The sequence below is a fragment of the Dermacentor silvarum genome, chromosome 9 (assembly GCF_013339745.2).
Source record: "Dermacentor silvarum isolate Dsil-2018 chromosome 9, BIME_Dsil_1.4, whole genome shotgun sequence".
In the NCBI taxonomy this organism is placed as follows: Eukaryota; Metazoa; Arthropoda; class Arachnida; order Ixodida; family Ixodidae; genus Dermacentor; species Dermacentor silvarum.
The window spans coordinates 127,480,595-127,507,664 of NC_051162.1; the positions used below are offsets into that span (position 1 = coordinate 127,480,595).

General features: G+C 46.0%; 3 protein-coding genes across 4 annotated transcripts in view; 1 reads left to right on the plus strand and 2 right to left on the minus strand.

Moving 5' to 3' along the window:
* Positions 1–17,210, minus strand: part of LOC125939903 (uncharacterized) — a 48,610-nt gene extending 31,400 nt beyond the window's left edge. Inside the window, exon 1 of the mRNA XM_049655425.1 lies at positions 16,748–17,210. The gene's annotated coding sequence lies outside the window, so the exon portion shown is untranslated. The remainder of the gene's footprint in view (positions 1–16,747) is intronic.
* The window catches only part of LOC125940047 (uncharacterized), a 398,764-nt gene continuing 376,470 nt past the window's right edge, over positions 4,777–27,070 (plus strand). Inside the window, exon 1 of the mRNA XM_049655720.1 lies at positions 4,777–4,781. The gene's annotated coding sequence lies outside the window, so the exon portion shown is untranslated. The remainder of the gene's footprint in view (positions 4,782–27,070) is intronic.
* The window catches only part of LOC119463889 (uncharacterized), a 49,622-nt gene continuing 40,908 nt past the window's right edge, over positions 18,357–27,070 (minus strand). Inside the window, exons 5-6 of one of the 2 annotated variants that reach the window (XM_049655716.1) lie at positions 22,489–22,713; positions 18,357–19,833 (exon numbers count right to left, since the gene is read on the minus strand). In XM_049655716.1, coding sequence (XP_049511673.1) covers positions 19,168–19,833; positions 22,489–22,713 — 891 coding nt within the window. In that variant the 3' untranslated portion in view covers positions 18,357–19,167. The remainder of the gene's footprint in view (positions 19,834–22,488; positions 22,714–27,070) is intronic. The other variant, XM_049655715.1, reaches the window with a different exon arrangement.

A 27,070-nucleotide genomic window follows, 5' to 3' on the forward strand; every position in this document is an offset into this window, starting at 1 on the left:
TTGCGCCCCGAGCACGCGCTGCGCTTCTTTATTTTTCACTTCGGCAGCCGGCGCCAAGGCACCGGCTGAGAGCGCCGACCAAAGCGCTCCGCGCTGCGGCGTTGGTGGGCGCTACATATATATATATATATATATATATATATATATATATATATATATGAAAAAAAGAAGCACAACTTCGCGGTTATCTTAGGTTTATTATTTTCCCAACAGTTTCGGTCGGTGGACCGACCTTTATATATATATATATATATATATATATATATATATATATATATACTATTATGCACATCCCTCGACAGTGAAATGCGATCATAACGAAGAAGCTTATGCCCTACAAATAGTTCGACCTTTCAGGTCATTCGATATACACAAACTGGCATCTAAGGAACTTGGACGAAATTTTGTGGTTCGCCTTTGCAACGAACACCTCCACAACGAAAGGATCTGCATAACGAAAGAATAATTCTGTCCCGGTTCTATGGCGAGTGGTGCAGTGCGCGACCTTTACAGCGAAGTGACGTGTATAACGAATGACTTCGGAGGCCCCGAGCACTTCCCCATAAAGGCGTCCGACTGTATACTCATTTGTTATGGTCAGTAGACAAAACAAGCAAACAGGGAATTCATTTGTTGAAAACAAAACTACACATGGTAAGCAATAATTTTGCCTGTGCCTTGAACTGCTTCTAAGCGTCACTATGAATGGCGTTCTCGATGCCCGAGATTGTCTAAACCTGTTCTGGCCCACTTGGCTCAGTAGCGGCACATTACCGTCGCAGTATACATTCACACCAGAGGGTGCTTCCTGAGGTGTCGGGCGAGGTGGCTCCTCATATTCAAGGTGCTGCCAGCGGACGACCCGAATTCAATATATCTGATCTCTAGTTAGCATATTATTAATTATGTATTTATTGGTTATCCTATAAAAGCATTTTTAGTCCTGCCAAAGTCACAAAGGGCATGAGAGGCAGTGCCCGGCATTGGCGGGCAACACGGGTCACAGTGAAGTTGTCAATCGAGAGTAAGTTATGCACACGCGCGCACACACAGATGCACGACGGAACTAGAGAAAAAAGGAAGGCGTATTCTATATCAACATGTGCAAAAGCGCATGTTTAGTGATTGCATTACAAAAAAAAAGTTATTTCGGGTACGCTGCACACTGTTAAGAGTAGAAAACAAATATTACTGAAACAAGACGTGTACAAAAAAATGCTGGCTCTCCCGTAATCGAGAGTTTTATGTAAGCGTGAAATGGCTACCGGCAAAGCAGATTGGTGCCGCGACACAGGCCTGAAAGCTAATTGAGCGAAATGGACCTGTTTTGAACTGAACCTCGTTGCAAGTCTCGTCTCGGCCAAACAACAATCCGCGGCACGCCGGACGCGGCTGGCCCGGTCACGCAGCGTGGCGCCATCTCTCGAAGGAGGCGGCGCTAAACGCGCGCCGCAGAACTCACGGATCACTGGCATTGAAAAGAGCACAGGCAACCCTGTCTCAGCGCCAAAAGATGACAATAAAGTGTACGGTGCAGTGCATCTGCATTTTGAACGTCTGTTGGAAATGACAAATTAAACTTCAGCGTACTATAAATTACAGCTTGAGTGGCATTGTGAAAAAACATTAGGAAGAGAAATCGGAAGCAATATTTCTTTTGTAACTTATTTGGGCAGTAACCAGCGTATGTAAATGCGGTCCTGTACAATGGGCTGGGGGCCAGAGACGGAATTGTTAAAACTTTTGACTGATTGCCCGGATGATCTCGTTGTGCTCTCACAACGATGCCCGAATGTTCTCGCAGCTTCTCGTTTCGTTCTCGCGCCCATTCCCGTCTTGAGGACCCGGATAACGGCTCTGGATTTTCGCTCAAGGTCTTTGAAGGTCGCCGACAACGGGCGCTAAAAGCATTTTATGCTTAATAATTAATTTTTTATACAACAACTTAGCGCAACGACTGAGACAGTCATTTTGTGAGATACCTAGCTACTTTACATGAGCATCGGTCAGTACGTTTCGCGTATCCGAAATGGAGAATCCGGGCTTTATTCGACTTCGCCATATTTCGGTTCGACTGTCTTAACAATAGTTGCCACGGTTACTAAACAACCGCATCGACAGAGTTGCCTCAAATAATGTTTGTAAGAAAACTCGAACCCGAAACCTCCGGCACAATTTCGACAGCGTGGCAGGCGACCTCAGCTGGAAGAAGCGCGCGCACCGGAGAGCGGCGAAGGCGACGTCCAAGCCGTCTTCAGCGAAGTGGTTGCCGAGAATCTGCCGCTGGGTGGCGCTCTCTGCGCGTTGCCATCTGCAGCGGCTTCATCAAAGGCCCGTACCACGTCCAGAAGTGCAGGCCCTCTACCAGCATCTCTGGAAGGTCCTCTACTTCGCGCCACTCATGGGGAACAAGGCAAGTAATAGGCGCTGTTCAAAACATGGCGGTTGTGACATGTTTGCGGCTCTGCACTTGCTTCCGGCGCATTCATTCTGGAAGAAGTATCGCCTTCAAGAACTGTTTCTGTCACTCCAAAAAAAGCAGTCGCTGGACACGAGTTACTCTATATGCTCCCTGCGGGAGCCATATAGAGTAGCTCTACTGGACGCTGGATTTGAACGCCACCTATAGTACGTCTCTAATGTTACCAATTGGGGTATGACATTCATTTTGTTTTGAAGTAATCAACCTCTTACCGCGAAACGTACAAAATAGAGTCTTAAAACAATTCTGTACAGACAAAACAAGTTTCGCGCTTCTACTTAAATGCCCCTTTAACTGTCCGCCTTGCGCGGACACAGGCTCGACCGCTAGTGGAGCAGGCGTACCAGAGGCGTACCCCGCAGCTCCAGGTGCAGGCGTGCCTGCGGATCGCCGAAGACGTGTCCCGCAGGAGGACGGCTGAGGCCGCCAGGGCGGCGCTCTCAGACACCGTAGATAGCCTGGACGACACAAGTGGCCCACTTCGTCTGGGAGGCCGGCCAGGCAAGTTTCAGCAAAGACGCCGCCAGTGTTCGAGCAAGCATAGAGTTTTCTACAAAAATTACTTAAGGGAACTATGGCACTGTGGCGTTTACCAGAGCTGCAAGTATATTGGTTCAGCCAGTTGGTTAGTTAGGAGTTTAATGGCGCGAGGGCAACTAAGGCCAAAGAGTGCCAAAACAAAGTTTATTTCTCTCTGATACTAATTGAAATGGAATGTAACCAGGAAATGCCGTATTTAAAAAAAAAACACTGCATATCCACGAAGTGAATGATTATGAGTGGGCGAAGCACCGGGGGATCATTCGGGTAACCGTGAATCCCCCGTATTATATTAGATACTGTACATGTGTACAGTATATACAGCGCTTATATAGCCCTTGTGCACCGCAGCGCCCCTAGCGGTCTCCATGCAAACCAGAGCTACCGGACGACGACGAGGGACAAGGCTCGGCCCTAAGGTGCTTCGTCCCTAAAACGATACGGACGGTCAATTTTATATAGCTGGAATGTTGAAATAGAATCAAAATATATAATTCCGGAATAAATGTTTGGGTCGAAAATACAAGATTTAAAAGGAAGCTGAGAGCTGGGTTTTGTCACGGGCAAGAGGGCGGGGAGTTTTCTCCCACCGAGCATGGCTTCAGCGCTCTCCTGTCGGTGCCAGGGTACCCTTTTTAACGAGGAGCCTTTAGAAAATAATTATATACTGCATTAAAATTCCGGTGCTATTTAAATAATGCATGACGTCGTCGAATAGTAAAATGGGGTCATCTCCTAGTAAGAGAGAAGGATGGAATGGTATGTCATATTCAAAAAAATATTTGTAAATGAGTACGACGGTGTGTTTTATATAATGGACAGGTTGCGAGGAATATGAATCACTGAGAGCGGGCCAGTACAATGCGCGCATTCAGGTGGTTCTGCTCCCAAAAGCAAGTAGTTCTGTGTTAGGTGGGTGTGTCCGATTCGTAACCTTGAATGAATTACTTCGTAAAATGGGTTTTTATGATGGCAATCTTTCCATTCCTTTATATTTGGTTTAATCAGGTGCAATTTATTATTTTGTTCGTGGTTCCACTCAACCTGTCATTTGGACCTCAGTGCTCGTTTAATTCTCACTTTGTAGTCGTGGCAGGGAATTCTCAGCATTTTGCAGGCATCATTCACGGTTGCGTTTCCTGCTATGTAGTCGGCAAGCTCGTTCCCTGTAATCCCAACACGGCTTGGAACCCAACAAAAGTGCAGGCTGTACCCGCCTATTGCAAGTTTATGAAGTTGTTGGAGGATGTGCAGTAAAAGAAGGTTTTTGGTTCTTTGTTTCGAGATAATTGCACACATCGCACTTCGCGAGTCAGTGTAGATTGCCGCATCTTTCTTGTCTCAGTTACTTATTTTATCTAGCGCTATTAGTGCGTCATATAATTCAGCATAGAGTATAGACCTTTTCATTGGGCGAGGAGGAAAGGGCGCGCGACGAGCCTTTCCTCCTCTCTGGCTTGTGCGGGCCGGCGCGGCGCGGCTTGAATGTGTTGCCGGTCGCGCGCTGCGGAACGATTTGGAGGTGTTTTAGCTAGTTCTGAGTGAAATTTAGAGGATGTCAGTTCTTACGAGGTCGTCGAACAACCACTGTGTAGCCTTTAGTTGCAGCAGTAGCTACAGTATATCTGGAAACTTCTCTTGGGTGTGCAAAAATGCGATGCGCATCATCAGCCGCGGTGTGTGTATGTGTTGTAAACTATGTTGGATGTATCGGTTTCCACTCGACGAAGAGTCGTTGTAAAACATTTGCATCAGCCACCGGCATCGTCCTCGCGCATTTTAAGTCTAGTAGACTTCAAATCACTATGTGTATGCGTTAGCCTCCTGCAAGAGGGCGAAGTCTTTGCTCAACACAGCGAGCACTGCGGTTGGCAAACCAACATGATACTACACAAGGCATCGTGCTTCGATCGGCATCGCCTTTTTATCCTATAAGGCACAATATAGAAAGGGGATCGGATAAAGAGAATCCAACAGCTATTTGTAAGGACACAATTTCCGTAAGATGGGTGAATGCGTCGTATGATTGAACTTACGAGACTGAAAAAAAAAAGAGTTCATATGTCCTCCTTTTGCGGCAAAATAAAACAGAACACGGGACAACGACGGAACAAGACTTCGCATGGTCGTGCCGCATGCTTGGACCACTTGGCTGGCTTTTAACGCAGGGTGCAATGTCGTGCGTTGTAAAGGTAAAACTTTTCAAGGATTTATGTGTGCACAAACTAGTTGCCTTGCTGCATTTAACAAACTGTGGGTGCTTGAAAATGGAAAAGAATAAGGTGTAACTCATAACGTCACAAGAACGTTTGACGCCACAAGCACAAATATGAGACAAATCCCCGTCTCATAGATGAACAGCTAATCCACGTTACAGCTGAATGTCATTCATCTGTTACATAGTTGAACGATCACAGAACCCTTGTTTCCTCTCGTAAATTTTATTGCGATAGCAATTATATGGACACTCAAAAAAAAAAAAAGTTGTCGCAGTTTCACCTGAAAGGCGAAGCATCAATTGCGATAGAAAATTTGTAGAGAGCTACACGGACTAATGATATTAGCTTTATCAGCTGTATAAACTTGGACATGCAGCAGCACCGGCAACACGCAGAACTGTTGTCGACGCCGTCGGCGTTTTGTCCGCGTTCGCTCAAAATGCGTGCGGCGTTGGTGACTGTTGCCGGAGCCTCTGATATAAATAGGCACTTGGTGCCGCAGCTAAACGTCGCCTCCCTTCCCTCCCCCCCCTCCCCCACGGCCTCTCGCGCGTCGGAAGAAGGCGCGTTTGCTCTACATATATGGTGATTGTAAAGGAGGAAAGAGACGCCTACTTCTGCAGCCCTTAAGGGAGCACGGCGCAGAACGCGCGTTTGTTCTCCGCCATGCGTTCATTCCCCGTAAAAGCGCGCGCCCCTCGCGCTCTTTCACTCGCACATACAGCGTTCGGCGCGCGGCGCCGATTTCATCTCTATTGACGTCATACGGAACCTCACGGCGACGGCGACGCCGACGGCAGAAATCTGCTTTTGAGTGTCCATATAATTGCTATCGCAATAAGAGGATTTCTGCCATCGCCGTGAGGTTCCGTATGACATCAACGGCGATGAAATCGTCGCCGCGCGCCGGACGTTGTATGTGCGAGTGAAAGGGAGCGATGGACGCGCGCTTTCACGGGGAGCGAACGCACGGCGGAGGTCAAACGCGCGTTCTGCGCCGTGCTCTCTGAAGGGCTGCAGAATTAAGCGCCTCTTTCCTCCTTTACAATCACCATATATACATATATATATATATATATATATATATATATATATATATATATATATATATATAGAGAGAGAGAGAGAGAGAGAGAGAGAGAGAGCAAACGCGACTTCTTCCGTCGCGCAAAAGGCCGTGGGGGGACGGGAGGGAGGGGAGGCGACGTTTAGCTGCGGCACCAAATGCGTATTTATATAAAAATGTTGCGAGGCGAGAAGGTGGTAAAGACTCCCGACGCTGCTCGACGAGTTTCCCGTTCTGATCTCGTCGAAAACCTCCGAGCCGCCCGCAGAGGCCCTGGAAACAGTCACCCACGCCGCGCGCGTTTGGTGCGAACGCGGGCAAAACGCCGACGGCGTCGACAACAGTTTTGCGCGTTGCTGGTGCTGCTTCATGTCCAAATTTATACAGCTGATAAAACTACTATCCTTACTCCGTATAGCTGTCTACTAAGTTGCTATCGCAATTGACGCTTCGCCTTTCGGGTGAAAGTGCGACATTTTTTGTAGGAAACCATGAGGAAAAGAAATACAAATTAAAGTATACGACCAAATTACAGTAGCTCCACTTGCGCGCTTCATGCTGGAGCACGCCGCGGTTGATTTTTCGCCCTCTGTGGCCATTTGGTGAACTCGAGAGTGTGCGGGGCCTGGCCGAGCCACATCATCCCGAACCATACCGACCGGGCAGGCCATTCGCGTGGCGCAAGGCGTTAGTGAATAAAAATTAAATTTCTCAAAGTAAAATACGTCAGAAAGATCGTAAAGTACGAACCACAACGTGGTTAAGTCGTACTATATATATATATATATATATATATATATATATATATATATATATATATATAGAGAAGGTGGACAAACGTTAGCTGGGACACCCTATTTAAAGCGTGTGTTTGCATGCGCGCGCGAGCCTCGTTGAGTCGCGGTTGCTCTTATGGTGCACACCATCAAATCTTTGGGTCGTAGACCGCTACGTAAACGAGGCGGCATCCAATGATCGAGTGCAGCGATCTTACGAAGCACAAATCCGGCAGTGGATCCTGCTGAACAAAAGTACAATGTAATAGCCTAAACATTGTATAACTGTTCGAAACTGATCAAGTTTTATGTTACAAATGCCTAGTGTATAATTGTGTGTAATAGTGTGTAAACAGATACCAGTATATCAAGAAAAATGAATGGTGTTACACCAGTGAATTGTAAAAATGTAGAGATGACAATAAACTTCTCTTGGAGTGGACCCTGCTGAAGGCGGCCATTCTGCGGCCTTCAGCGTATTAAAAGAAAGAAAATGAATTTTATGCGTAAGTGTAAAATGACCCATTGAGCGAAATGCAGCTCCACTAACGTGAAACCTGTGGAGGTGCGAAGCATGCAGTGATGCACCGCTAATGGGCTCATACTGCCTTAAGCAATGGCTCATAACCCCGTAAACGAGGCCTCCCCATTACGACGACAGAAGAGAAGAGAAATTCTACGCTGGAATGATGAGCGGCAACGCAGCCAGCTGTGGAAGACGACGACGACGTGAACGCGGCAGCAATGGCACGAGCGCGTGCCGAGCGCGAGCACGAGTGGCTTGCTTACGATGACTAGGACGACGACGACAGGAGACGCCGACAGCCCGGGCGCATAAGGTGCTTCGCACCTAAAAATTCGAAGCCCTTCCCCTGTCGTGAAAATGGTGGTAAGCGAAGCTTATGGCAAGACGACGCTGTCGCAGGCGTTCCGCTTCGTTCGCCCTAACTAGGGGACGGCGGCTCTTCTCTGATGTTTGGCCTCAACATCGCGCTCCCGCAACTCGGGGTCCGCGGCTCTTCTCTGACTTTCCGCCTGGGCTTCGGAAACCCTCACGCTAGAATCGGACAAGCTTCGCTTACCCACACTTTCTCGACAGGGGAAGGGCTGGTTATTTGTCTCTTTGGGTCCCACGTGTGACAAGGGTAGTTCAAGGGTGCGTTACAGGTCCCTGATCCCACAGGGGCATGTGCCACTGAGCTTGGACCCTTTCTGCACTATCACCAGGATCGGGCCACATGACAGGGGTATGTGTCATTGAGCTTGGACCCTGTCTGCACTACCGCCAGGATCGGCTCACAAGTGTCGGCGGTGATGGTGTCACCGCCGACACTTGTGAGCCTATAAAGCTTCGTTTAAAAAATCGAGCAAGCAGCACGACTTACGGGTATGACGCCTCGACAAACAAACCTCATCCGACGCCATCCCCGCTCTCCGGGGCCTATCTGCGGCTTGGCTCTTAGAAAACTCGTTCCTCCAAGATTGGTGGACCATTCGAGGAATTGTTTGGTTTGTGGTAACCTTTAATAGCGTCTGTCATCATTGCCATTTTAATTGGGCATGTCATCGCCACCGCATGCTATCGTAGAGGGCATGACCCCGACGGAGCCAATGCATTAGGTGTGTCCGTATAATTAAGGCGAAAGCCTTATATGTCTCATCGTTCAGTCGACCTTCAACGTCCTTGAGCGAAAACTGTGTCGTCGAAGTAAAATCGTACACGATGACGACTCGGTGTAGTAATTTACTTGCTACACTGCCCCAGCATCGCGTCTTACCTATATACAAACGCTCACGCACCAATTGTGGTGTGCAGGTCAACATCGTCATCGTCTTCCGTGAGTAAGCAAGCAACGCTCAACAACAATTCTGATGGCGCGCGGGTCAAGCAACGCTCACGCAACAATTTTAAAGGTGCGCGGGTCCGCGTTGTCACCGTGTTAATGACGATAGCGTTAATTCGGGCACTCGAACCCGCGACCTTTGGTCGGGAAAAGCAAGTAATAAGAAGTAACAACGCATTCGAATGAGAATGTCAATTAATTTAATGTCTATTGAGCGCGCAGGCCTTCGCCTTCACTCTCTTTGGCGTATGCTGAAGTTACCGTCGATTTCGTTATCGTAATCAAATTCCCGAGTTTCTGGAGCACGTAGCAATGATACTAACACTGTTCCGCGCCTGGTCGCAGGTCATGCGAACGTTGGTTCCGGCTTGGCTCGCGCACGTTGGTCCCAACGTCACCGACTCGACCGTCGAATACGAACCGGACGAGCGTCACGCGGACCGCGAACACGCCTCCCAACTACTCGGTGCCATCGAGGTTCACCTACAGCATGACGACGACGTCGGCACCCCGCCGATGTCTGACGTTAGCGCCTACGCCTGGCAGGCACGTATACCGCATGCCATAGAGTTCCCTACCATTATCGCTAGATGAAACTATGACGCTGCGATCGTTCAGCCAGCATGGGACTGATGGTTAGTGCATGGATTTGTCTGATCTTCGGGCTTGTGGCTTCAGGTGTTCTTGCGGCTTTATTTAGAACACTTTATCCGCCTCTACTGGTCCAAATTTCTAAGCAATCATATTCTTCCATGACGCAGAATGCCGTAAGACTCTGCGCACATGCCTAATCATTGCAAATCGTTGCCTTTAAAACGCAATGCGTTTTTCAAGATGGCCAGTTCGCAAAGTCACGAAGCCGTTTGAAGCCAGAAGGACGAAGTCAGGGAAATCCATGTATACTAACAATAATTCTCATGATAGGTGGACCGCCATGTTTCAAACTGCCGCATACACTGGCGCCCGAGTTCCGGCTAGCAACTTTAAAACGAAGCTCTCTTGAGCTTTTGCCCATGGTTTGGCGTTCGCCGTTTTCTCGCCGGAGATTTTTTTAATATATATACAGGGTGTTTCAGCGACCACTTTCAAAAATTCTTTAAAGGTTGCCTGTGGCAAATAGCACAATTCTAGTTCATGAGCTGGTCTACCCGAAGAGCCGGACAGTACTTGCACAAAAATTTGAAATGCATAATCGGCTAATTAACAAAAAGTACTAATTAAGTTTTTTACTAATTACCTTACGGCCCCATATCACAATTTACAAATTGTAGCCGTGGAGTTCGCAAGGCGGATCCACTTGGAACTAATTCTCGGGATGGCACCAGTTTCGAGATATTAATTTCCGAACTTAGCGGAGCAATGCATTGGCGATCCAGCTACTTTCTTAACAAAACGTCGTTTTATGCATTGAAGCACAAAAGTAACTGGATCCTACTGGCCATGGTGGACCACCGGTATCGCTTCAGATACACAAATGTCGGCTCCCCAGGACGGTGTCATGATGCTTTGTGTATGGGAGATCTTCATTCTGCAAACTCATTGAAAGCGAAACTTTCAAACACCCGAAAGCAAGTATTGAGGGCGTCCCTCTCCCTCTAATAATGCTTTGTGGCCAAGCATTTGCTTTGTCACCAAACTTGCAAAAGCCGTACGCAAGTGCACTGCCTAACACACAAGAAGCAGCGCACAATTACAACCTGTCACAGACCAGAAGGGTTGTTGAATATTCCTTTGGGCGAATGAAGGCCAGATTCCGTTTCGTAATGAAACGCATGGAGTGTAGTCTCAACACCGCTACATTGGCTATCAGAGCATGTTGTGTCCTGCACAAAATTTGTGAGAGTTTTCAAGCACGACTTGAGCCACAGTGTGAACAAGAGGTAGCGATGTGGGATGCTGCCCATGAACAGCCAGCTCGTACGTGGGATGTGTGTAGTGGCAATGGTCAAGCTGTTAGGGAAGCACTAGGAAAATATTTTGTGTGTGAACTCAGCAGTCAGTTGAATAATTTGTCATCTGCGTTTATTTTGAATTTGTAAGTTGAATAGATTTTGTTTGCCCGCGTCAATTTTCAAAACGTTTTCTGCATTCATCTCAGCATGATACGAGGAACGCGTTGTAATGCAATAGTTTGCGGGTAAAATTGGGGTACCGAGCCCCTTTATACAATTGCTACACGCAACAACAGGCAGCACCGCCATCGGTGGCTCATGTGGCACAATTCTATCTGTGCATTATTCCATGCGTAAGTAGAATTAAATAAGCAACTCAGCATTTAGAAACATTTCTTTATTGAATAAGTCTAACTTAAAAATTTCTGCAGGACATCAATAAGCTTTTCCTTTCGAACACCAGCTTCTCTCTCCAACTTTAGCTGCTCATTGTGCAACTGCAGCTCTTGCACGTTGCAGTCCTGCCACATGGTGCGGGACATCGTTTGTTCTTTTACCATTTCTAGTATGGCCGACTGATGGCCAGTTCGCCCTCTTTTCCGACAGGCAGCTGGTTCGGCTTTACTTCCACTTTGTGCTGCGCAAGGCTCGCTTTGTGATTGCGAAAGCTGGCTTCGGGCAGGTTTTGCAGCAGTTACAGTCGCGGAACTTTCGTCTGCTTCCTGCTCTTCAGATGCCACTGCAGTGGCCATAAACAGCTCCTGGTGAGCTGAATAGCTGGACACTCTCGATTCATTTTGGACCAAATCATCCAAGTCTTACCCTGCCTCCATGCTCTGTACGATCTGCAAAAGGTCACAGATGTAATACTAGTATCAGAATATAAAATTGTGTGACAGAGGCTGGAGATACAATTTCTTTCAACCATTGCAGCAGCGTTCAGGGAAATGTGCATACTGACCTGAATGGATACCAAGAGAAGGGAAGCGCAGTCGAGGACGGCGCAAAACTAGGTGAGGTGATGAAGTTATGAAATTTGCAGGCGCAAGTTGGAATCAGCAAGCGCAAGACGAGGTAATTGGAAATAGCAGGGAGAGGCCTTCGTCCTGCAGTGGACATACATATAGGCTGATGATGATGATGGTAATGATGATGATTGTCGGATACTTTCCGGCCATTTAAACCCACGTTCTTCCGCTTGGGCCCGCAGGCCCAGTACGTTGCGGAGCGCAAGACCCTTTTTGTGCCTCTAGGGCTGCTGGGTCTCCTGCTCAACGTGTCGGCCGTCATCGAACCCGTGCTGGTGCCCGCGCTGGGCCGGGAGGTGATGCGAGTGCTGATGCCGACGAGTCGGGGTCCCTACGTTTGGCGCTCGCTCAACGAGCGGCGCTTACAAGCGCTGGTGAACTGCGTCGCCTCGGGTCTCGACACCGACGACGAGAAAGGTGCGTGATCGATTGGTTTGACTTATTGATTGACTTATGATTGATTTGGTTTATGATTTATTTATTTATGATTGATTATTTATTGATTGGGTTTAACGTTACAAAGCAATACTGGGGCTATGAGCGACGCCGTATAGTAAAGCGCTCCTACGGATTAATTTTGATGATCCGGGGTTCATTAATCCGTGCATCCAAATCACGGTCCGTACACAAGCATTTTTCCTTCGGGTACTTGTTTTGGATCCACCGTTCAAGAAGGGTTTCAAGCATTTGTAGTCTACCTCAGGGACGACCTAGCCAGAGGAAGGGAGGCAGAGCGCTCGTCACCAAAGGCACGCGGTGTGACAACACTGGCTAGCACCTGTGCTTCGGTGTACAATTTTAATATGGAACGTAATAAGTATCGGCGTGCGGCTCGTATGAGGACAGACGACAAGGACTGCGCTCGCTTTGCGAGTTTATCATAAATTCTTGCTTTTCTTCGCTTGATTATGCACTGCAGGTTAGCCAACTTTATTGAACGACTTAACACGGGTAACTGAGAGCCTGTGGGGACAATTCTTTTTTTTAGTAAAGCTTTACCTATGCAACCAAATCCGCATTTTAGGTCAAGTCTCGCTCAAAACTAGGCCAACACAAGCCTCGCACACCCATAATGTGATTCCCATGCATGGCGGCACAGCGTCCGTTAGGAAACTTACATAGACGGTGGCGCCACATTAGCCCTCTAGGTAACATTGTTTCAAACTATATGCTTTCCGACATTCTTGTGCATTATAAGGCAATCAATTTTTGAAAATTTCGGAAAAGTTGTATTTTTCTGAACACATGAATGCAATGAGTGTCGGCGCTCATGCGAAGCCATTGTGAATGTTTGCATCCGTAACGCAACAATCTATAGGAAATTGCAAATTTTGCGAGTCACAAAGCCGTTTGAAGCCATAAGGACAAAGTTTAGACACTTGCACGCCGTCTAGCCAACGTCCCCACGCTGCCCATCGGGTTTCCTACTGCTGGCTTATAACCACTACCCTGGCAGCTATTCCGTAGATTCTAGCGCCAGATTATTTTTGTACGATAAACTCTAATGGCGTAGCTAGGTGCCACACCAGGCACATGTTCCCATTCTCTACAAAATTTCTGTTTTATAGTATGCGGCCTTCCCAGCACCCCTCCCTCCTGCTCCCTATCCGTCTCCACTCAAGTGGGTGCCCTTCCCGGAAAAGAAATTTCTGGCTACGCCACTGAATCGTCCTTCTAGCTTTGAACGGCGTTGTGATTTTGCAAAGTCGCTAATTTCCAGCAAAAAAAAAAAGTTTATTTGAAAAAAATTGCGATATAGGGGTTGCTTGCACAGGAATATCTATTACAACGCGCCCCTAACGCTTCGTGGTTTAAGAACCACAAGATGGCGCTAGCAGTGACCCTGCTGCCGTCAACCGTAATTCCAAAATACGTTTGTAGACGAGATAAAACTCTCTTTAGATGTACAAACATTTCGATCAAAATATATGCATAAAATCCAGTATCATTGAACCCTACAATAAATCATTGATTGCTTGGCTCATTAGCCGGGCGAGTGATCATTTATCATTGAGTGAGCGACTGTGCTCGCGAGCAGGTGAGTGAACAGGGATGCACTCTATCTCGTTCCACATAGTTTACACTAAGTAGTAAGTGGAACATATGTGTGATGTTTCACTTTCTGATTGAATTTTGTTAAGGGCCAGCATTTCCTTCAGTCGAGTTTCTTGCCACCGCTACGCAGCCAACCTCGCTCCAGAAAGCTTACACTAAGTAGTAAGTGGAACATATTTTCGCAAAAAGTGTTCCACTTACTAAGTGCAACCTAAAATCAATAACAGCTAGAGCCGACAGATGTAGTAGCACAGTGTGGTATAAAGGTTACAAACAGGAATGAGGCGCCTCAGAAACGTTTCGGTAGGACCAATTTCGTTCAAAGGCGACCTTTCCATCCTCGGCAGGTTAGTTTTAACAGGTTAGTAGGGTGACGTCACGTGCAGTCCTCGGAACGGAAAAAAATGTTAGGCGTAACGTTAAGAGAGAGGAAGAGAGCGGTGTGGATCAGAGTGCAAACGGGGATAGCCGAAATTCGAGTTGACATTGAGGATGAAAAAAGATGGACCTGGGCAGGCCATGTAATGCGTATAGGGCTACATAATGGTAGAGAGCTACATAATGGGTGCCAAGGAAATTGAAGCGCAGTCGGGGACGGCACAAAATTTGGTGGTGTAATGAAGCTACGAAATTGGCAGGCGCAAGTTGGAATCAGTTAGCGCAAGTCAGGGGTATAGTGGAGGTCGCTGGGAGAGACCTTCGTCGTGCAGTGGTCATGAAAACAGGCTGATGATTATGATGACGTGGAACGAGATTAGGAGTGTGCGCGAGTGACTTGCGTCACTCTTTCGTTACTGTTACGTCACTGTGCGACCGAATGAGTGCTCGGCTCTTGACGACCCTTCTCTTCGTAGAGGCCCGCGCACTCGCCTCTCAGGCCACCCTCGAGTCGGCCCTGCTGGAGCCCCTCATGGTTCTCTATAAGCGTCGCCTGCACGAAGAGTTGGGCCGCGGCGTGCGCCTGCACAGCAGTTACAGCAACGCCGAGCTTTTCTTCGTTCTCTGGGCAACGAACCACTGTGGCGAGCGCGACGCCGAGACAATCGTCAACGGGGCGCTGAGGAACTCGGCGCTGTTCGCCAGGGCGTTCCAGTGTTCCGTGAACCAAGCCATGTGGTCCGGCCATAGGTGCTCCTTCTGGCGCTAGGGGGCGCCTCCATAGTTGTATTACCTTTCATCGCATTATTATTATTTTTTTTTAATCTGGGGGCGGAGGAATTTCGTTAGACGGAATGCGACCTTCGAACAAAGCTATAGGCTGTATACCGCAAACATGTTTTTATAATACCAAACACATGAATATTTGACTGAACGTTCATCTTTATGATTACCATGATCATCAGGGCTATTCTGCTCTCTATGAACTAAGTGTATGTGGTCCGTAACGTGAAGAACCGTAGAAAATAAATGACTAAGGTGGTTATGGTGTGTGTAGATGTATCTATAGATATAGCTTACATATAGCATGTATATAACATTGCAGACAAATAAAAAATATATAATAAAGCTTTGCCATTAGTGTAGAATATGCAAAGTAATGACGGACGATCAAATGTTGATTAAACATGACGTAAGATAATCTCGGCATATAACCTTATTTCTAATGCAGGACAATGTCTATAAATATGAATCAACTTTAAAAATGAGCACATAGTAAGTCGCAGGAGAGTAAGATTTACCCTTGTTAATTCAAAACGCATATCAATCTTGTTGCTGTTCACTTCATCGCACATCGCACATTTTTCTTTGCTGATGCCGCGGGGCGTGCACGCAAGATCGCCTCGCAACGGAAACAGGATGCCGCCATAATTCTGAATGAAAAAGCTTGAAACACCAGGTTGCCTCATCTAACTACAATTCAGTAGAGCACTGCTGAAAGTCCGGCGCATGTTGCCGTTCTCGAAGAAAACGCTGGACACAGAGCATTCATAACGTCCGGTCGCTCTGCGGGTGCACTAGGAGTATCATCACAAATGCCGTAGCGCATAGTTTTTCTATGGTAAGCGTGACTAGTGAACAGACGTGCCATCGACACTTGTTCAGTCGCGCTGAAAGGCAGCCAGCACAGCATCCGCACGAAAGCAGAAGCACTGGCATTCAGTCAATGACATGTGTGCCTTTCAGAGATAAAGAGAGGGGGAAAGAGCGAGCACTGAGCGGGGACGATAACTGAACCAACTACATTTAGCAGTCGGCGTCAATCTCGCTCACGACAGCCTCATAGCATAGGCACTTTATTATGGTTCCCACCAGGTCGATCATACATGTTCAAGTCTATAGACAACTGCATTCGTGAACTTCGTTTCTGCGAAGGCGAAAAATATTACAACGTCAATGCAGCATAAGCCACAATTTTGCTAGAACAGGACGCAGATGGGCAATGTATTTATGGGTGGAATAACAGCTCTCGTTATAGAAATATCCCATAATTGTGTCTACCTGAAACCGGCAAGTTCCCATGATGTTCCCCCGCGTGACATGAACAGCAAATAAAAGAAATCGTGGATGCATGCTCCGAGCTTCGCACCGCGGTACGCAATGCGAAAAAACGGGAGCGAGTTTACGTGCTTGCGCAGTTTAATGAAACTTAAAAAAAAGAACAAGGAAAAACGTAACGCAAAATACGTGCGCTACTACTATACGCGAACAATCAACACCAGAGCATGGCAGTTGCATAACGCCACCCTCACCGGCAACGATGTTCTCGAGGCACGCAACACCAACAGCCAGTTCGACGAGCCCATGTGTTGAATACAAAGTATATCGCATTTAACTCTACTAGCGCCAAGGCCCTTCAGGTAAGCGCAACTCTCAAAACACTGTCAAACTCAAAGCGTATACTCACCAAACTGTAGCTGCTCGGCAGGCGTAGAAGGCACAATCCTAGGTCCAATCAATTGGTGAAACAATAGAAATATCTTGCCGCCACCGCATGCACGCTCAATCGCTCAATTTTTCTCCAGAGAAGGCACTGCAGAACGTTTCTTTCAGTATCTGCCACAGTGTAGGCCAGGCTTGCGAGAGCAGGCGGCGGAACTATACATGAGGCGCATGCGCGAGCCTTCGCAAGTTTTGCTACATGCGTGGCGCCCTCACCCTTTTGCTCGCATTTTCTTTCTCCCTCTTGAAACAGCGCACACGCGCGTGGCTTGATAAACGAAGTCTCGCCGTTTGCTCTCAGTACAGCCACGGTGCCGTAACGGCCGTAGTTTTTACAGGAAAGAACGCGTGAGAAGAACGGGCACTTTTTAAGCATGAAATGCTTTTAGCTCCCCTTGTCGGCGACCTTCAAGAGACCTTGAGCGAAAATCCACATCTGTTATCCGGGCACTCAAGACGAGAATGGCGCGAGAACGAAACGAGATCATCCGGACAACCAGTGAAAACGTGAAAAAAAAAAAAAGAATGCGGTCTCTGGTCCTCAATCCCTTATACAAGACAGCATTACATATGCTAGTTACTGCCCGAACAAGTTACAAAAAAAAATATTGCTTACGATTTCTTCTAATGTTTGTTCACAATATCACTCAAGCTGCAATTTCTAGTACGCTGAAGTCTCATTTGTAATTTCCAGTATACTTAGCACAGTACCCTTGATTGTTCTTTTGGCGCCAAGAAAGGGTTACCTGTGCTCTTTTCAACGCCAGCGGTCCGTGAGTTCCGCGGCGCGGGTTCTGCGCCGCTTCCTTCGAGTGATGGCGCCACGCTGCGTGACCGGGCCGGCCGCGTCCGGCGCGCCGCGGATATTTGTTTGACCGAGACAAGATTTGCAACGAGGTTCAGTTCAAAACAGGTTCATTTTGGCTCGGTAAGCTTTCAGGTCTGCGTCGCGGCACCAATCTGCTTTGCCGGTATACCCATTTCATGCTTACATCTAATCTCGATTACGGGAGAGCCAGCATTCTTTTACAGCACAGTTTCCGCCAAATCTCTCGACGTACAGTAAGTGCCTAAAATGGCTGTCTTTATGCGTATGCCCCATGCAGATGTATAACGTCCAACTGCGTTACTTGAATTTCATGTGATTATGATAAAAATGATTCTATTAAGGGACGGCTCAAAGGCCTATTATGTAGAAAACATCAGTTCCTGTTTCCAATATTCCATGAAGTCCATCTCTCCTTCCAGCTTACAAAACTTGTGCATGTGCACAGATCCGAGCACCCTGCAACGTGTAGCCAAGAGTAAGGTTAACGTGAACTATGCCGAACCAGTTCATCGTTGAGAACGGGTAAGCGAAACGTTACAATTTTTTACTTTTCCGAACCAAGAATGAACCGGAACAAAATCGGAGTGCGTTGAACACGAACGGAACCAGCATTTTCTTCAGTTCGGCACCCTGGACACGACGGCGAGCTCCAAGCCAATCAGTATATGCTACTGTGTTTTTCAGGTAAAGTGTACATTCTACATCATGGTTTCCATTGCTTTAGCGTGACGTACCAAATGTTTATTCTAATTTTTAAATGACGACAACGGTTTTTCAATAGTATAAATAAACGTCACTGCGTTTATTAATACATTCTGTAAGCAAAATGCATCACGGCCAAACCTTCTGCTTGTCGGTCTTTCGTTTCAGAACGTCACAGGAGAAACTGGAACAGTATATAATATTACAAAATGAATGCACAAACAGTCTCACGAGCCTCTTAAAACAACGTGTCAACCTCGACAGCCAGTTGTCGCATGAAAACCATTTTTCAAAACTTGAGTATTGCACAGCGGTGGCTTGAAGAAAGTTGCCACGACAATATAACCGTCCCAAGTCGTTTCGGGAACGCGAGTGTCAAAGTTAATCAGTTCTGGTCTGTATAATTTATAAGCACCTGCGGCATCATTCCCATGATGCCTGGACCGGTCGACAAGGACGACAGTACCAGACAACACAAAAGCGCTATTGAGGAAACGGAGTGTGAAGGAGCGCACCGTATGCTGTCCACAACTAAGCACTTCAACGCCAGCATGTTCTATGCTAGGTCATTCAAGTATTCCACTCTATCAACAAGCTATAACTGCCACATTTAATACCATATAAACACAGGGAATCCCATATAGAAACCTGTATGTTCCCATATATCATATGGGGGACATTACTCTTATGATATATTATGGGAACATATTTTTATGTGGGACCCCTACTTGTTCATAACGGATTATTGGATGTGCAACATATGTTTTTTTTTTTTCAATAGGGTGGATATCAAGTGATCTGCGTGCACAAGCTAGGTGCCAGCGAATGACTCGGGCGTCACAAACCACATATCTTTATCTACCAGCTACGTGCTGCCTGGACCGTTCGGCGATGCAAATCGTGCAGGTACACCATGAAATCAAGACCGAGGGAACGTAGTACTCGAAGTACAGCCGCAAGTCATAGCTGTCGGTGACCAGACACTTCAGCGCAGGCAGGTTCTTGGCAACATCACACAAGTCTTCCGGCTGGATGCCCAGTTGACTTATAGACAGACTCGTGTTCAATGTCAGACGTTGAAGACTCGGAAACTGCACCTTGGCGCAGAGATGGAGAAACAGTGAGGACGCGTCGTTGCCTTCTAGCTGAAGTACGTCGAGAATCTCACGATTGCGTTTGAACAGCGACAGGAATGTTCCTATTGGTTCGATCCACGGTCCCATGCGGAGAAATGTGAGACGCTTCGGCAGGAGTGCGGCGTCAATGTCGTCGGAGACAAGAGAGGAACCGTGCAATGAGAGATTCGCAAGCTTCGGGCAGTGCTCGGCAATGGCCCGCAGGTCTACGTTGCTGAAGAATTGCAGGTCAAGTCGCTCCAAATCCACAAACTTCCTGATGATCTTCGACAGGTCGGTTTTCATGGCGTGGCACTTGTCACTGCCGGCGAACATCAAGGACAGGCTCACGAGTTGCTTGTAGTCGATGACCGCGGTCAGGGCCTCTTTCCTCTCAAACACCACCTGCAACCGAGCATGAAAAGAAAACATGGAAGAGAATTGCCGAGAGCGGGATTTGTGGGTAAGCGAATCGGATATGCCAGTACGACCTTGACAATCGTGGAGTAGCAATTTCTGTAAAATGCTCTACGGCATTTCTTTTGGCTAGTTGGTGCATATGGACAGGTTTGACCAGCATAGTGTCATGTAGGAATGACAAAAAAGAAATGAGAACACCCCTAAAAACCTCTGATAGCAATATCATTTAGATGCGCAATTTCATTTTGGCTGTTCCCTATAGTTTTTTTATGTGTCGTTTTGTGCCTTTTTTATAAAAGTCTAGGTCTCGTTGATAAAATTAAGTTAGTCAACGGTGTTCTCGTTTCCTTTCTATAGCCCATGGGCAATGTTATGCAGGCCGAACCTGTCAAAATGCTCCAAATCGCTCGTTTTTGGGAGCCTTAACTATATCTGCCTAGGTAGACATACTTTCGAAGAGAATCCAAATCAATTCATTCACTAATTAAACTAATTACATTAAATTGCTTCTCAGTTACAAACTTTATGGCACATGTTTGCATTGGAAAGTTGAAGCAAATTGCCATAAAAATTTCAATGAGGCCCTGTAGGCTGAAATACCTGGAATCAAAAAATTCATTCACTGCACAACATAACATGTGATACAGAATACACACAGCATCATACACGGAACCATGAATAATGCATATTAGCACTTCTAATGTGATGTGAAATTATTTGGATGTCACAGCGATGTTAGAAGTGCTGGCAAAAGCCTTTACAAAAGCTTGACTATGGGTCTGTGCCCCTTACAGAAACTTAGCCTTACCAGTAATGAAATCAATAATGAAAGCAGTAATGAAAGCACTAACATAGCAGCAAGAAAACGCCAACAAATTAAAGCTAGGAACATCACAACCAAAGAAATAATGCGATTACAATCACTGAAAAACAAAGAGACTAACCATTACATCACATATACAAATTTGAGTTATAAATAAAGATAGACTCGAAATATACAAACTATAAGACGTGCAACAATGTGTGATTAGTGATTACTCTATGGCGCCCGAGAGCATAACAACAGGGGGTTTACAGCAACAAATAGAATATATTTTCATTTATACCATGCACTTGCTCTAAAGTCAGCCTGTTCCACTGATTTGCGCTTCAGTCAAAAAATGGACTTGGCACACGCATTCATCTTGGTTTGGTAATCCAGGATTTTGCAGACATGATCATTATGCTTTGATGCATAGCAAGGTTCTCAAAGATATTTTTTTTAATACTATGGCATATTAAATACAGAATCCTCAGTCTGAGTTTTCTGAGTCAGGTGGGAAGTGATTTCCAATAAAGTTTGCCTTTCAATGCTGTGCAATTCCTTCTCCTTCCGTACTCTATGAAAAATTTTATGCCCTTAGGGGCTATTGTTTCTTTCGTGGCTAGCACCTCTACTCTTAGGACCAAAAAAAAATTTTTTTGTATATGACAAGTAGCTTAAACTATACCTTCGATGCGAGAAGCCGTAAGTTGAAAACTATTAATTCTCGCCACCTGGTGTGCACCTAAATATTTGATAAGAAAGTTTGACAGTCGCAGCTATTGAAGTTAATGCAGTTTTTGCATCGTCTGGTCCATCATGTTCACTTGCCACAAAATGTTGGCCAATAATTAAGAACTTAATTTGTCCCTGTCAATGATTAGATCTTACCCCTTAAGAGTCAAGGCGTGAGCCATTAAAATAGAACACCTTCTATGCACCACTAAGTGCGTACCACGCTGGTAGGAATATGACAGCTCGGTTTACACCTGCAACATTAAACGAAGCTTTATTTCCCTCTACTCTGCACTTTGGGGCTGCTGGCTGTCCTGCTGAGTGAACAACTTAGACCACTGGATGTGTGCGATTGGGCATGTGCAACTGGCATGTACAACATTCTACTGCGGCAGGCCCGGGCGCCCGTGCGCGCCCACCCAGGCCACGAGGCTCCAGGTGGAGGATTGGGAGGGGGGGGGGGCGTTCTATGCCGTGCCACTGTATCTTGAAAGCCATCTGCGACGGGGTCAGAGTCCGCCGTGCACTGTGTTTTCGCGGCTTAGTTCACGTTGATGCGAGCGGCAGCAGAAAGGTCAATCCACTCGCTGCTGCTGCTGCAGCGCTTCCTCACCCCAGCGTTTTGACAGCAAGTTTCCACGGTCATCCAGTTAGATGTATTCACGTTTGCTTGTGTGCACGTGACACTGCGCTTGTTAATTTACTTAGTATGCCTATCTTTACACATATATACGGCCAATAAAGCTACTATCTTTACTTCGTATAGCTGTCCCCTAATTTGCTATCGAAATCGATGCTTTACCTTTCGCGCGAAACTCCGACTTTTTTTAGTATTTAAAACATGTATATGCAAACAATAAATTCAACTTCAATTCAAATTAGCACTTGGAGCACTCAAGTGTGGAGAAAAAAGTGAACAAAACGGGTGCAAAGTTGACATCTTGGATGACGTAGAGATGGCTTAACATTTCCATAAACATCAAAGAAAGCTTTGCGTATCACTAATTCTCACATATGCGTGGAATTCGCTATCGTTTTTTTTCATTACTCCTTGTACAATTCTGTACGTAATTACTATCTAAACGTAAAAGATAAACATTTACCTCAAGTTTCCTCACCGCGGGACATAAACGCCTGGCGCCTGTGACCTCGGTGACACCAACATCTCTGTATGCCAGGGTATTGCCAGGCAGCACACACCAGCTTCCCAGGATCACTTCGGGACACTTGCGTAAGTAGGCGTAGTCCACGTCATCCAGCACGACTTTGTCTGACAGAACATTCCATATGTGAAGCACCGGATCCAAGGCGGAATGAACGGAGACTATCTGAAGAAAACAAACATGTGTGACAGCAGTGGACAAGAAGCATCAACTCACAAGCCTTTGATTTGTATAGACAGGGCTACAGGAATTGTCTGTGGACAGTTTACAGAATAGAGTCAATAAAATTGCAAGTCTATAAGTCAATTGAATGTATATACACCAGTCTATGGGAATTACCTGTAGATAGTCTATAGAAAAGAGTGGATAAATAGTGCAAGGCCACAAAAGTCTATCACTGGTTATCGATAAGTCTATAGGAATTGTCTATAGGATTGTATGTAGAGTTTATAAACAAACTTTTACAGATATTCTATAGACTGCTTAAACATATTTTTATTAGATCTTACTGGAGGAGGACGTCTAACTTTGGTGCAGTAGCCTAGCTCGCAACATACCGATGATGGTGATACAAACTGTCATCCACACTGAAATGGGTACTGACAAATAGTCACCTGGCCTGCTTGAGCTAATAAAGTCCTACAACATCTATTGCAGTCTAGCATTTTGCCTATCTCTCCCTGTTCTATCTCATCATTAAAACTTTTATCTATACATTGTAGTTACCTAGGCCTCGAACCTATAGAATCCAATTATTTCCAATAGAATCAGGGCAACACTTGACTTCAATCAACCAAGAGAAGAGGCTGGCTTCAGGAAGGGATATTCTACAATTAATCACATCCATGTCATCAATCAGGTAATTAAGAAATATGTGGTACAATCAACCTCCCTATATGGCTTTCATAGATTCTGAAAAGGCATTTGATTCAGTAGAGATACCACCAGTCATAGGGGCATTCCATAATCAAGGAGTACAGGAGGTATTCGTGAATATCTTTGGAAATATCTGCAAAGATTCCACAGGTACATTGGTTCTCCCCCTGTAAAGTAGAACATTACTTATCAAGAAAGAAGTCAGGAAAGGAGACACAATCTCTCCAATGCTATCCATTACATGCTTAGAAGTATTCAAGCTATTGTACTGGGAAGCCTTAGGAGTGAGGATCAACGGCGAATATCTCGGCAACCTTCCGTTTGCAGATAGCATCGTCCTGCTCAGCAACACTGGGGATGAATTACGACTAATGATTGAGGACCTTAACCAAGAAAGTGTAAGAGTGGCGGTGAAGATTAATATGCAGAAGACAAATGTTTTATTCAATAGCCTGGCAAGGGAACAAGAATTCATGATCGCCAGTCAACCTCTAGAGTCTGTGCAGGAGTATGTTTATCTAGGTCAATCTCGTATCCATACTATCTGTGAGTATCTATACTCACAGGAGACCCTGTCATGAGAAGGCAATTTACAGAAGAAAAAAAATGGGTTGGAGTGCATACGGCAGGCATTACAGAAGCCTGACTGGAAGCTTACCACTTTCGCTGAAAAGAAAAGTGTACAATCATTGCATTCTACTGGTGCTAACATAAGGCACGGAAACTTGGAGGTTCAGAAAGCAGTTCGAGAACAAGTTAAGAACTGCACAAAGAGCAATGGAACAAAAAAATGTTGGGTGAAACGTTAAGAGACAGGAAGAGAGCGGTGTGGCTCAGAGAGCAAACGGGCATCGCCGATATTCTAGTTGACATTAAGAGAAAAAAAATTTAGCTGGCAGGTCATACAATAGGTAGGGTAGATAACCGGTGGACCATTAGAGTTACAGAATGATTGCCAAGTGAAAGGAAGTATAGTCGAGGAAGGCAGAAAATTAGGTGGGGTTATGAAGTTAGAAAATTTGCAGGTGCAAGTTGAATTACCTAGTGCAAGACAGGGGTAATTGGAGATCACAGGAAGAGACCTTCGTTCTGCAGTGGACACTAAAAACGCTTATGATGATGATGCCTTTACTGACCCTGGCTACTGACCATGTAATGCTCCCTTTAGCTTTGAATCACAGTGCTCCTGGAAAGTGGACATTGCCTCCAGTTCTTGCAGGGTGAATATCTTGGAATTCTATTACAATCTGCCAAGCCGACTCCGAAGTTTTGCTGTAGTAAACTAATCCTTCATCCTGCTGCAGATACCTCCTATGGTATGTTTTTGTCCTTATTCAAGCAGCTCGGGCCTGAAATAGCAAGTAACTGCCCTTTTAGTGTTATCGTTCACATTTTCCTTCCTAATCTTTTTCTTGTCATTCATGTAAATCTCCAAGGTCGTTTTTGTTTCCATCGTTTGCATCCACTCTACTGTCTCAGTATTTCTCACTTTATTTTTGATGACTTCTGGTTGCCTATTCACACTTACAATTACCGTGTACTTGGTTACCAACTTTCTTGACCTCTTCCGCTATTTCGTGTCCATGCTTTTGAAATACAGACAGTTGTGCAATTTAGCTGGTCATTTCTCTTTCCTCAAACTCATTTTGCTCTGCGCTTCTCTGGCTACACAAGAGATCTACCCCATGTCACCTAGTGCTGCCTCATTCGCGGTTTTACCATGGGTCCCATATGCCAATAGGCCTACTGACCTTTTGGTAACTTCCAATCCCGACAAGATCTGATTTTAAGCACAGATAGGCACTTGCAAACCGACAGCTTGTGTATAGAGCCTCCACGGCAGAAAATGGAAGCTTTTCAATCATTTCGCAATATTTAGGCAACCTTAGATAGTTTTACGCAGCACCATTTGCACTCTTGTACACTGAAAGACATCCACTCGGCTAGACTCCATAATATTCAAGGCCCTCGGCCAAAGTGGTCACTATACTTATTTGACACTTGTTGTTGATTGACTGAGCAAGATGATAGTGCCCCGTGTCCACTAAAACAATAAAATTCTGGGGTTTCCCATGCCGAAACCACGATTTGATACGAGGCACGCCGTAGAGGGGGACTCCGTATTAATTTTGATTACCCGGGGTCCTTTACAGTGCACTTGAATTTATGTACGAAGGCGCTATTGCATTTCACTTCCACCGAAATACAGCCACAGTGCCCGCCATCAAACCCACGACCTCATGCTCAGCAGCGAAACACCACAGCCACACGACTACCGCGGCAAGTCCAGTGTCCGCTCGAAAATGTGCAAGTAAAAGAGAGTCGTTCGAGAAGTGTCTCACCCTAGCTATGGATGGCCGAGGATCAAGGCGCTTTGAATCACACTGTCTACTTCAGTCAAGAGGCAGGCGGCGCTTCCACAGCCAACATCATAGAGTTAGTATACTGCCTCTAGAGGAAACGCTGGGCGAAAAAAGTGGGAACCCCATAGGTGCCGCCATGTTGCTACGACTCATCTTTGTAACACTAAAGATATTCAAAATATTACGCAAAAGCAAGCACTTTACGTATCATGTAGGCACGGACATTTCAAGTTAATTCCGTATGTATTTCAAAAATATTGAATCGCTGTTTAGAAAATTTTGATGTAAAATTTACGTTGTCTGAAGGGCTGCATTTGCTGGAGCCTCAACTAGATGGCGCTACCATACCGACGGAGGCTCGGGATCGCGTTGATAGCGCGCCTCGTCTGAATCGCATCTCGTGGTCTGCGCCTGCACAGAGTAGCATCAAGGTCGATCCACATAGGTCGCAAAGCTTTGGGCGAAAAGCAGTTCAGAACGAATTGTCACCGACATCAGCAAGGGTGGTTATGGGAGCAACGATTGAAGCGTGACTGTTTGGAGGGAACAAATATTGCGAAAGAAAAAAGTGTTTTTTAATTAAAGCGACACACAGTTAAATTCATTCAACAAAAATAAGATTCCTGATCAAATTTATATATGCATGGCGAGAGAAGAACAACTCTATTTTACTTCATCATTATCAATAAATACCTTTTTTCAGCGCCCACCATAATAGTACCCACCGATAGCGGCGGGCGTTGACGCCGCTATCACTTGCAATGCAATGTAGCTCTTGAAGTGGGCAGAAAGGCACGCTCGTAAAGTTCACCTGTTACAATATGCCCCCACCCTCGTGTTGCTTTGCTTGTCGACGTTTGTCTGAATTTGGTGATGCGAACAGTTTCATTGTTTCTTAACCTGTTCAGCCGAAAATAGTGAGTTGCGACCGCCAGATAATTGTTCACTTTAGTTGTTTTCGTGGGACAGCGCTGGCCGACGGGCTTGGCGTCCGACGAAAGGACGAGCTCTCTGCACTCAAAGAATTCGTCGGATTCCAAAGAATGTATGTTCTGTGCTGCGATGCGATTTCGACACCCTTACGGCTGATCTTTTCCTGCATCGCTTTTCGCGCCGATAGCTTGAAACGCCCATCAAATCAAGTCGAATGGCGGGATATTTGAATATACAGCTGTAATGGCAGGCCTCCGAAAACAAAGTTCGCGCCTTTGAGAACAAAATGACGTCACTTCTGTTTTTAACGGATATGACGCGAAATTATTTTTTCTTCCACCGGAAGTGTT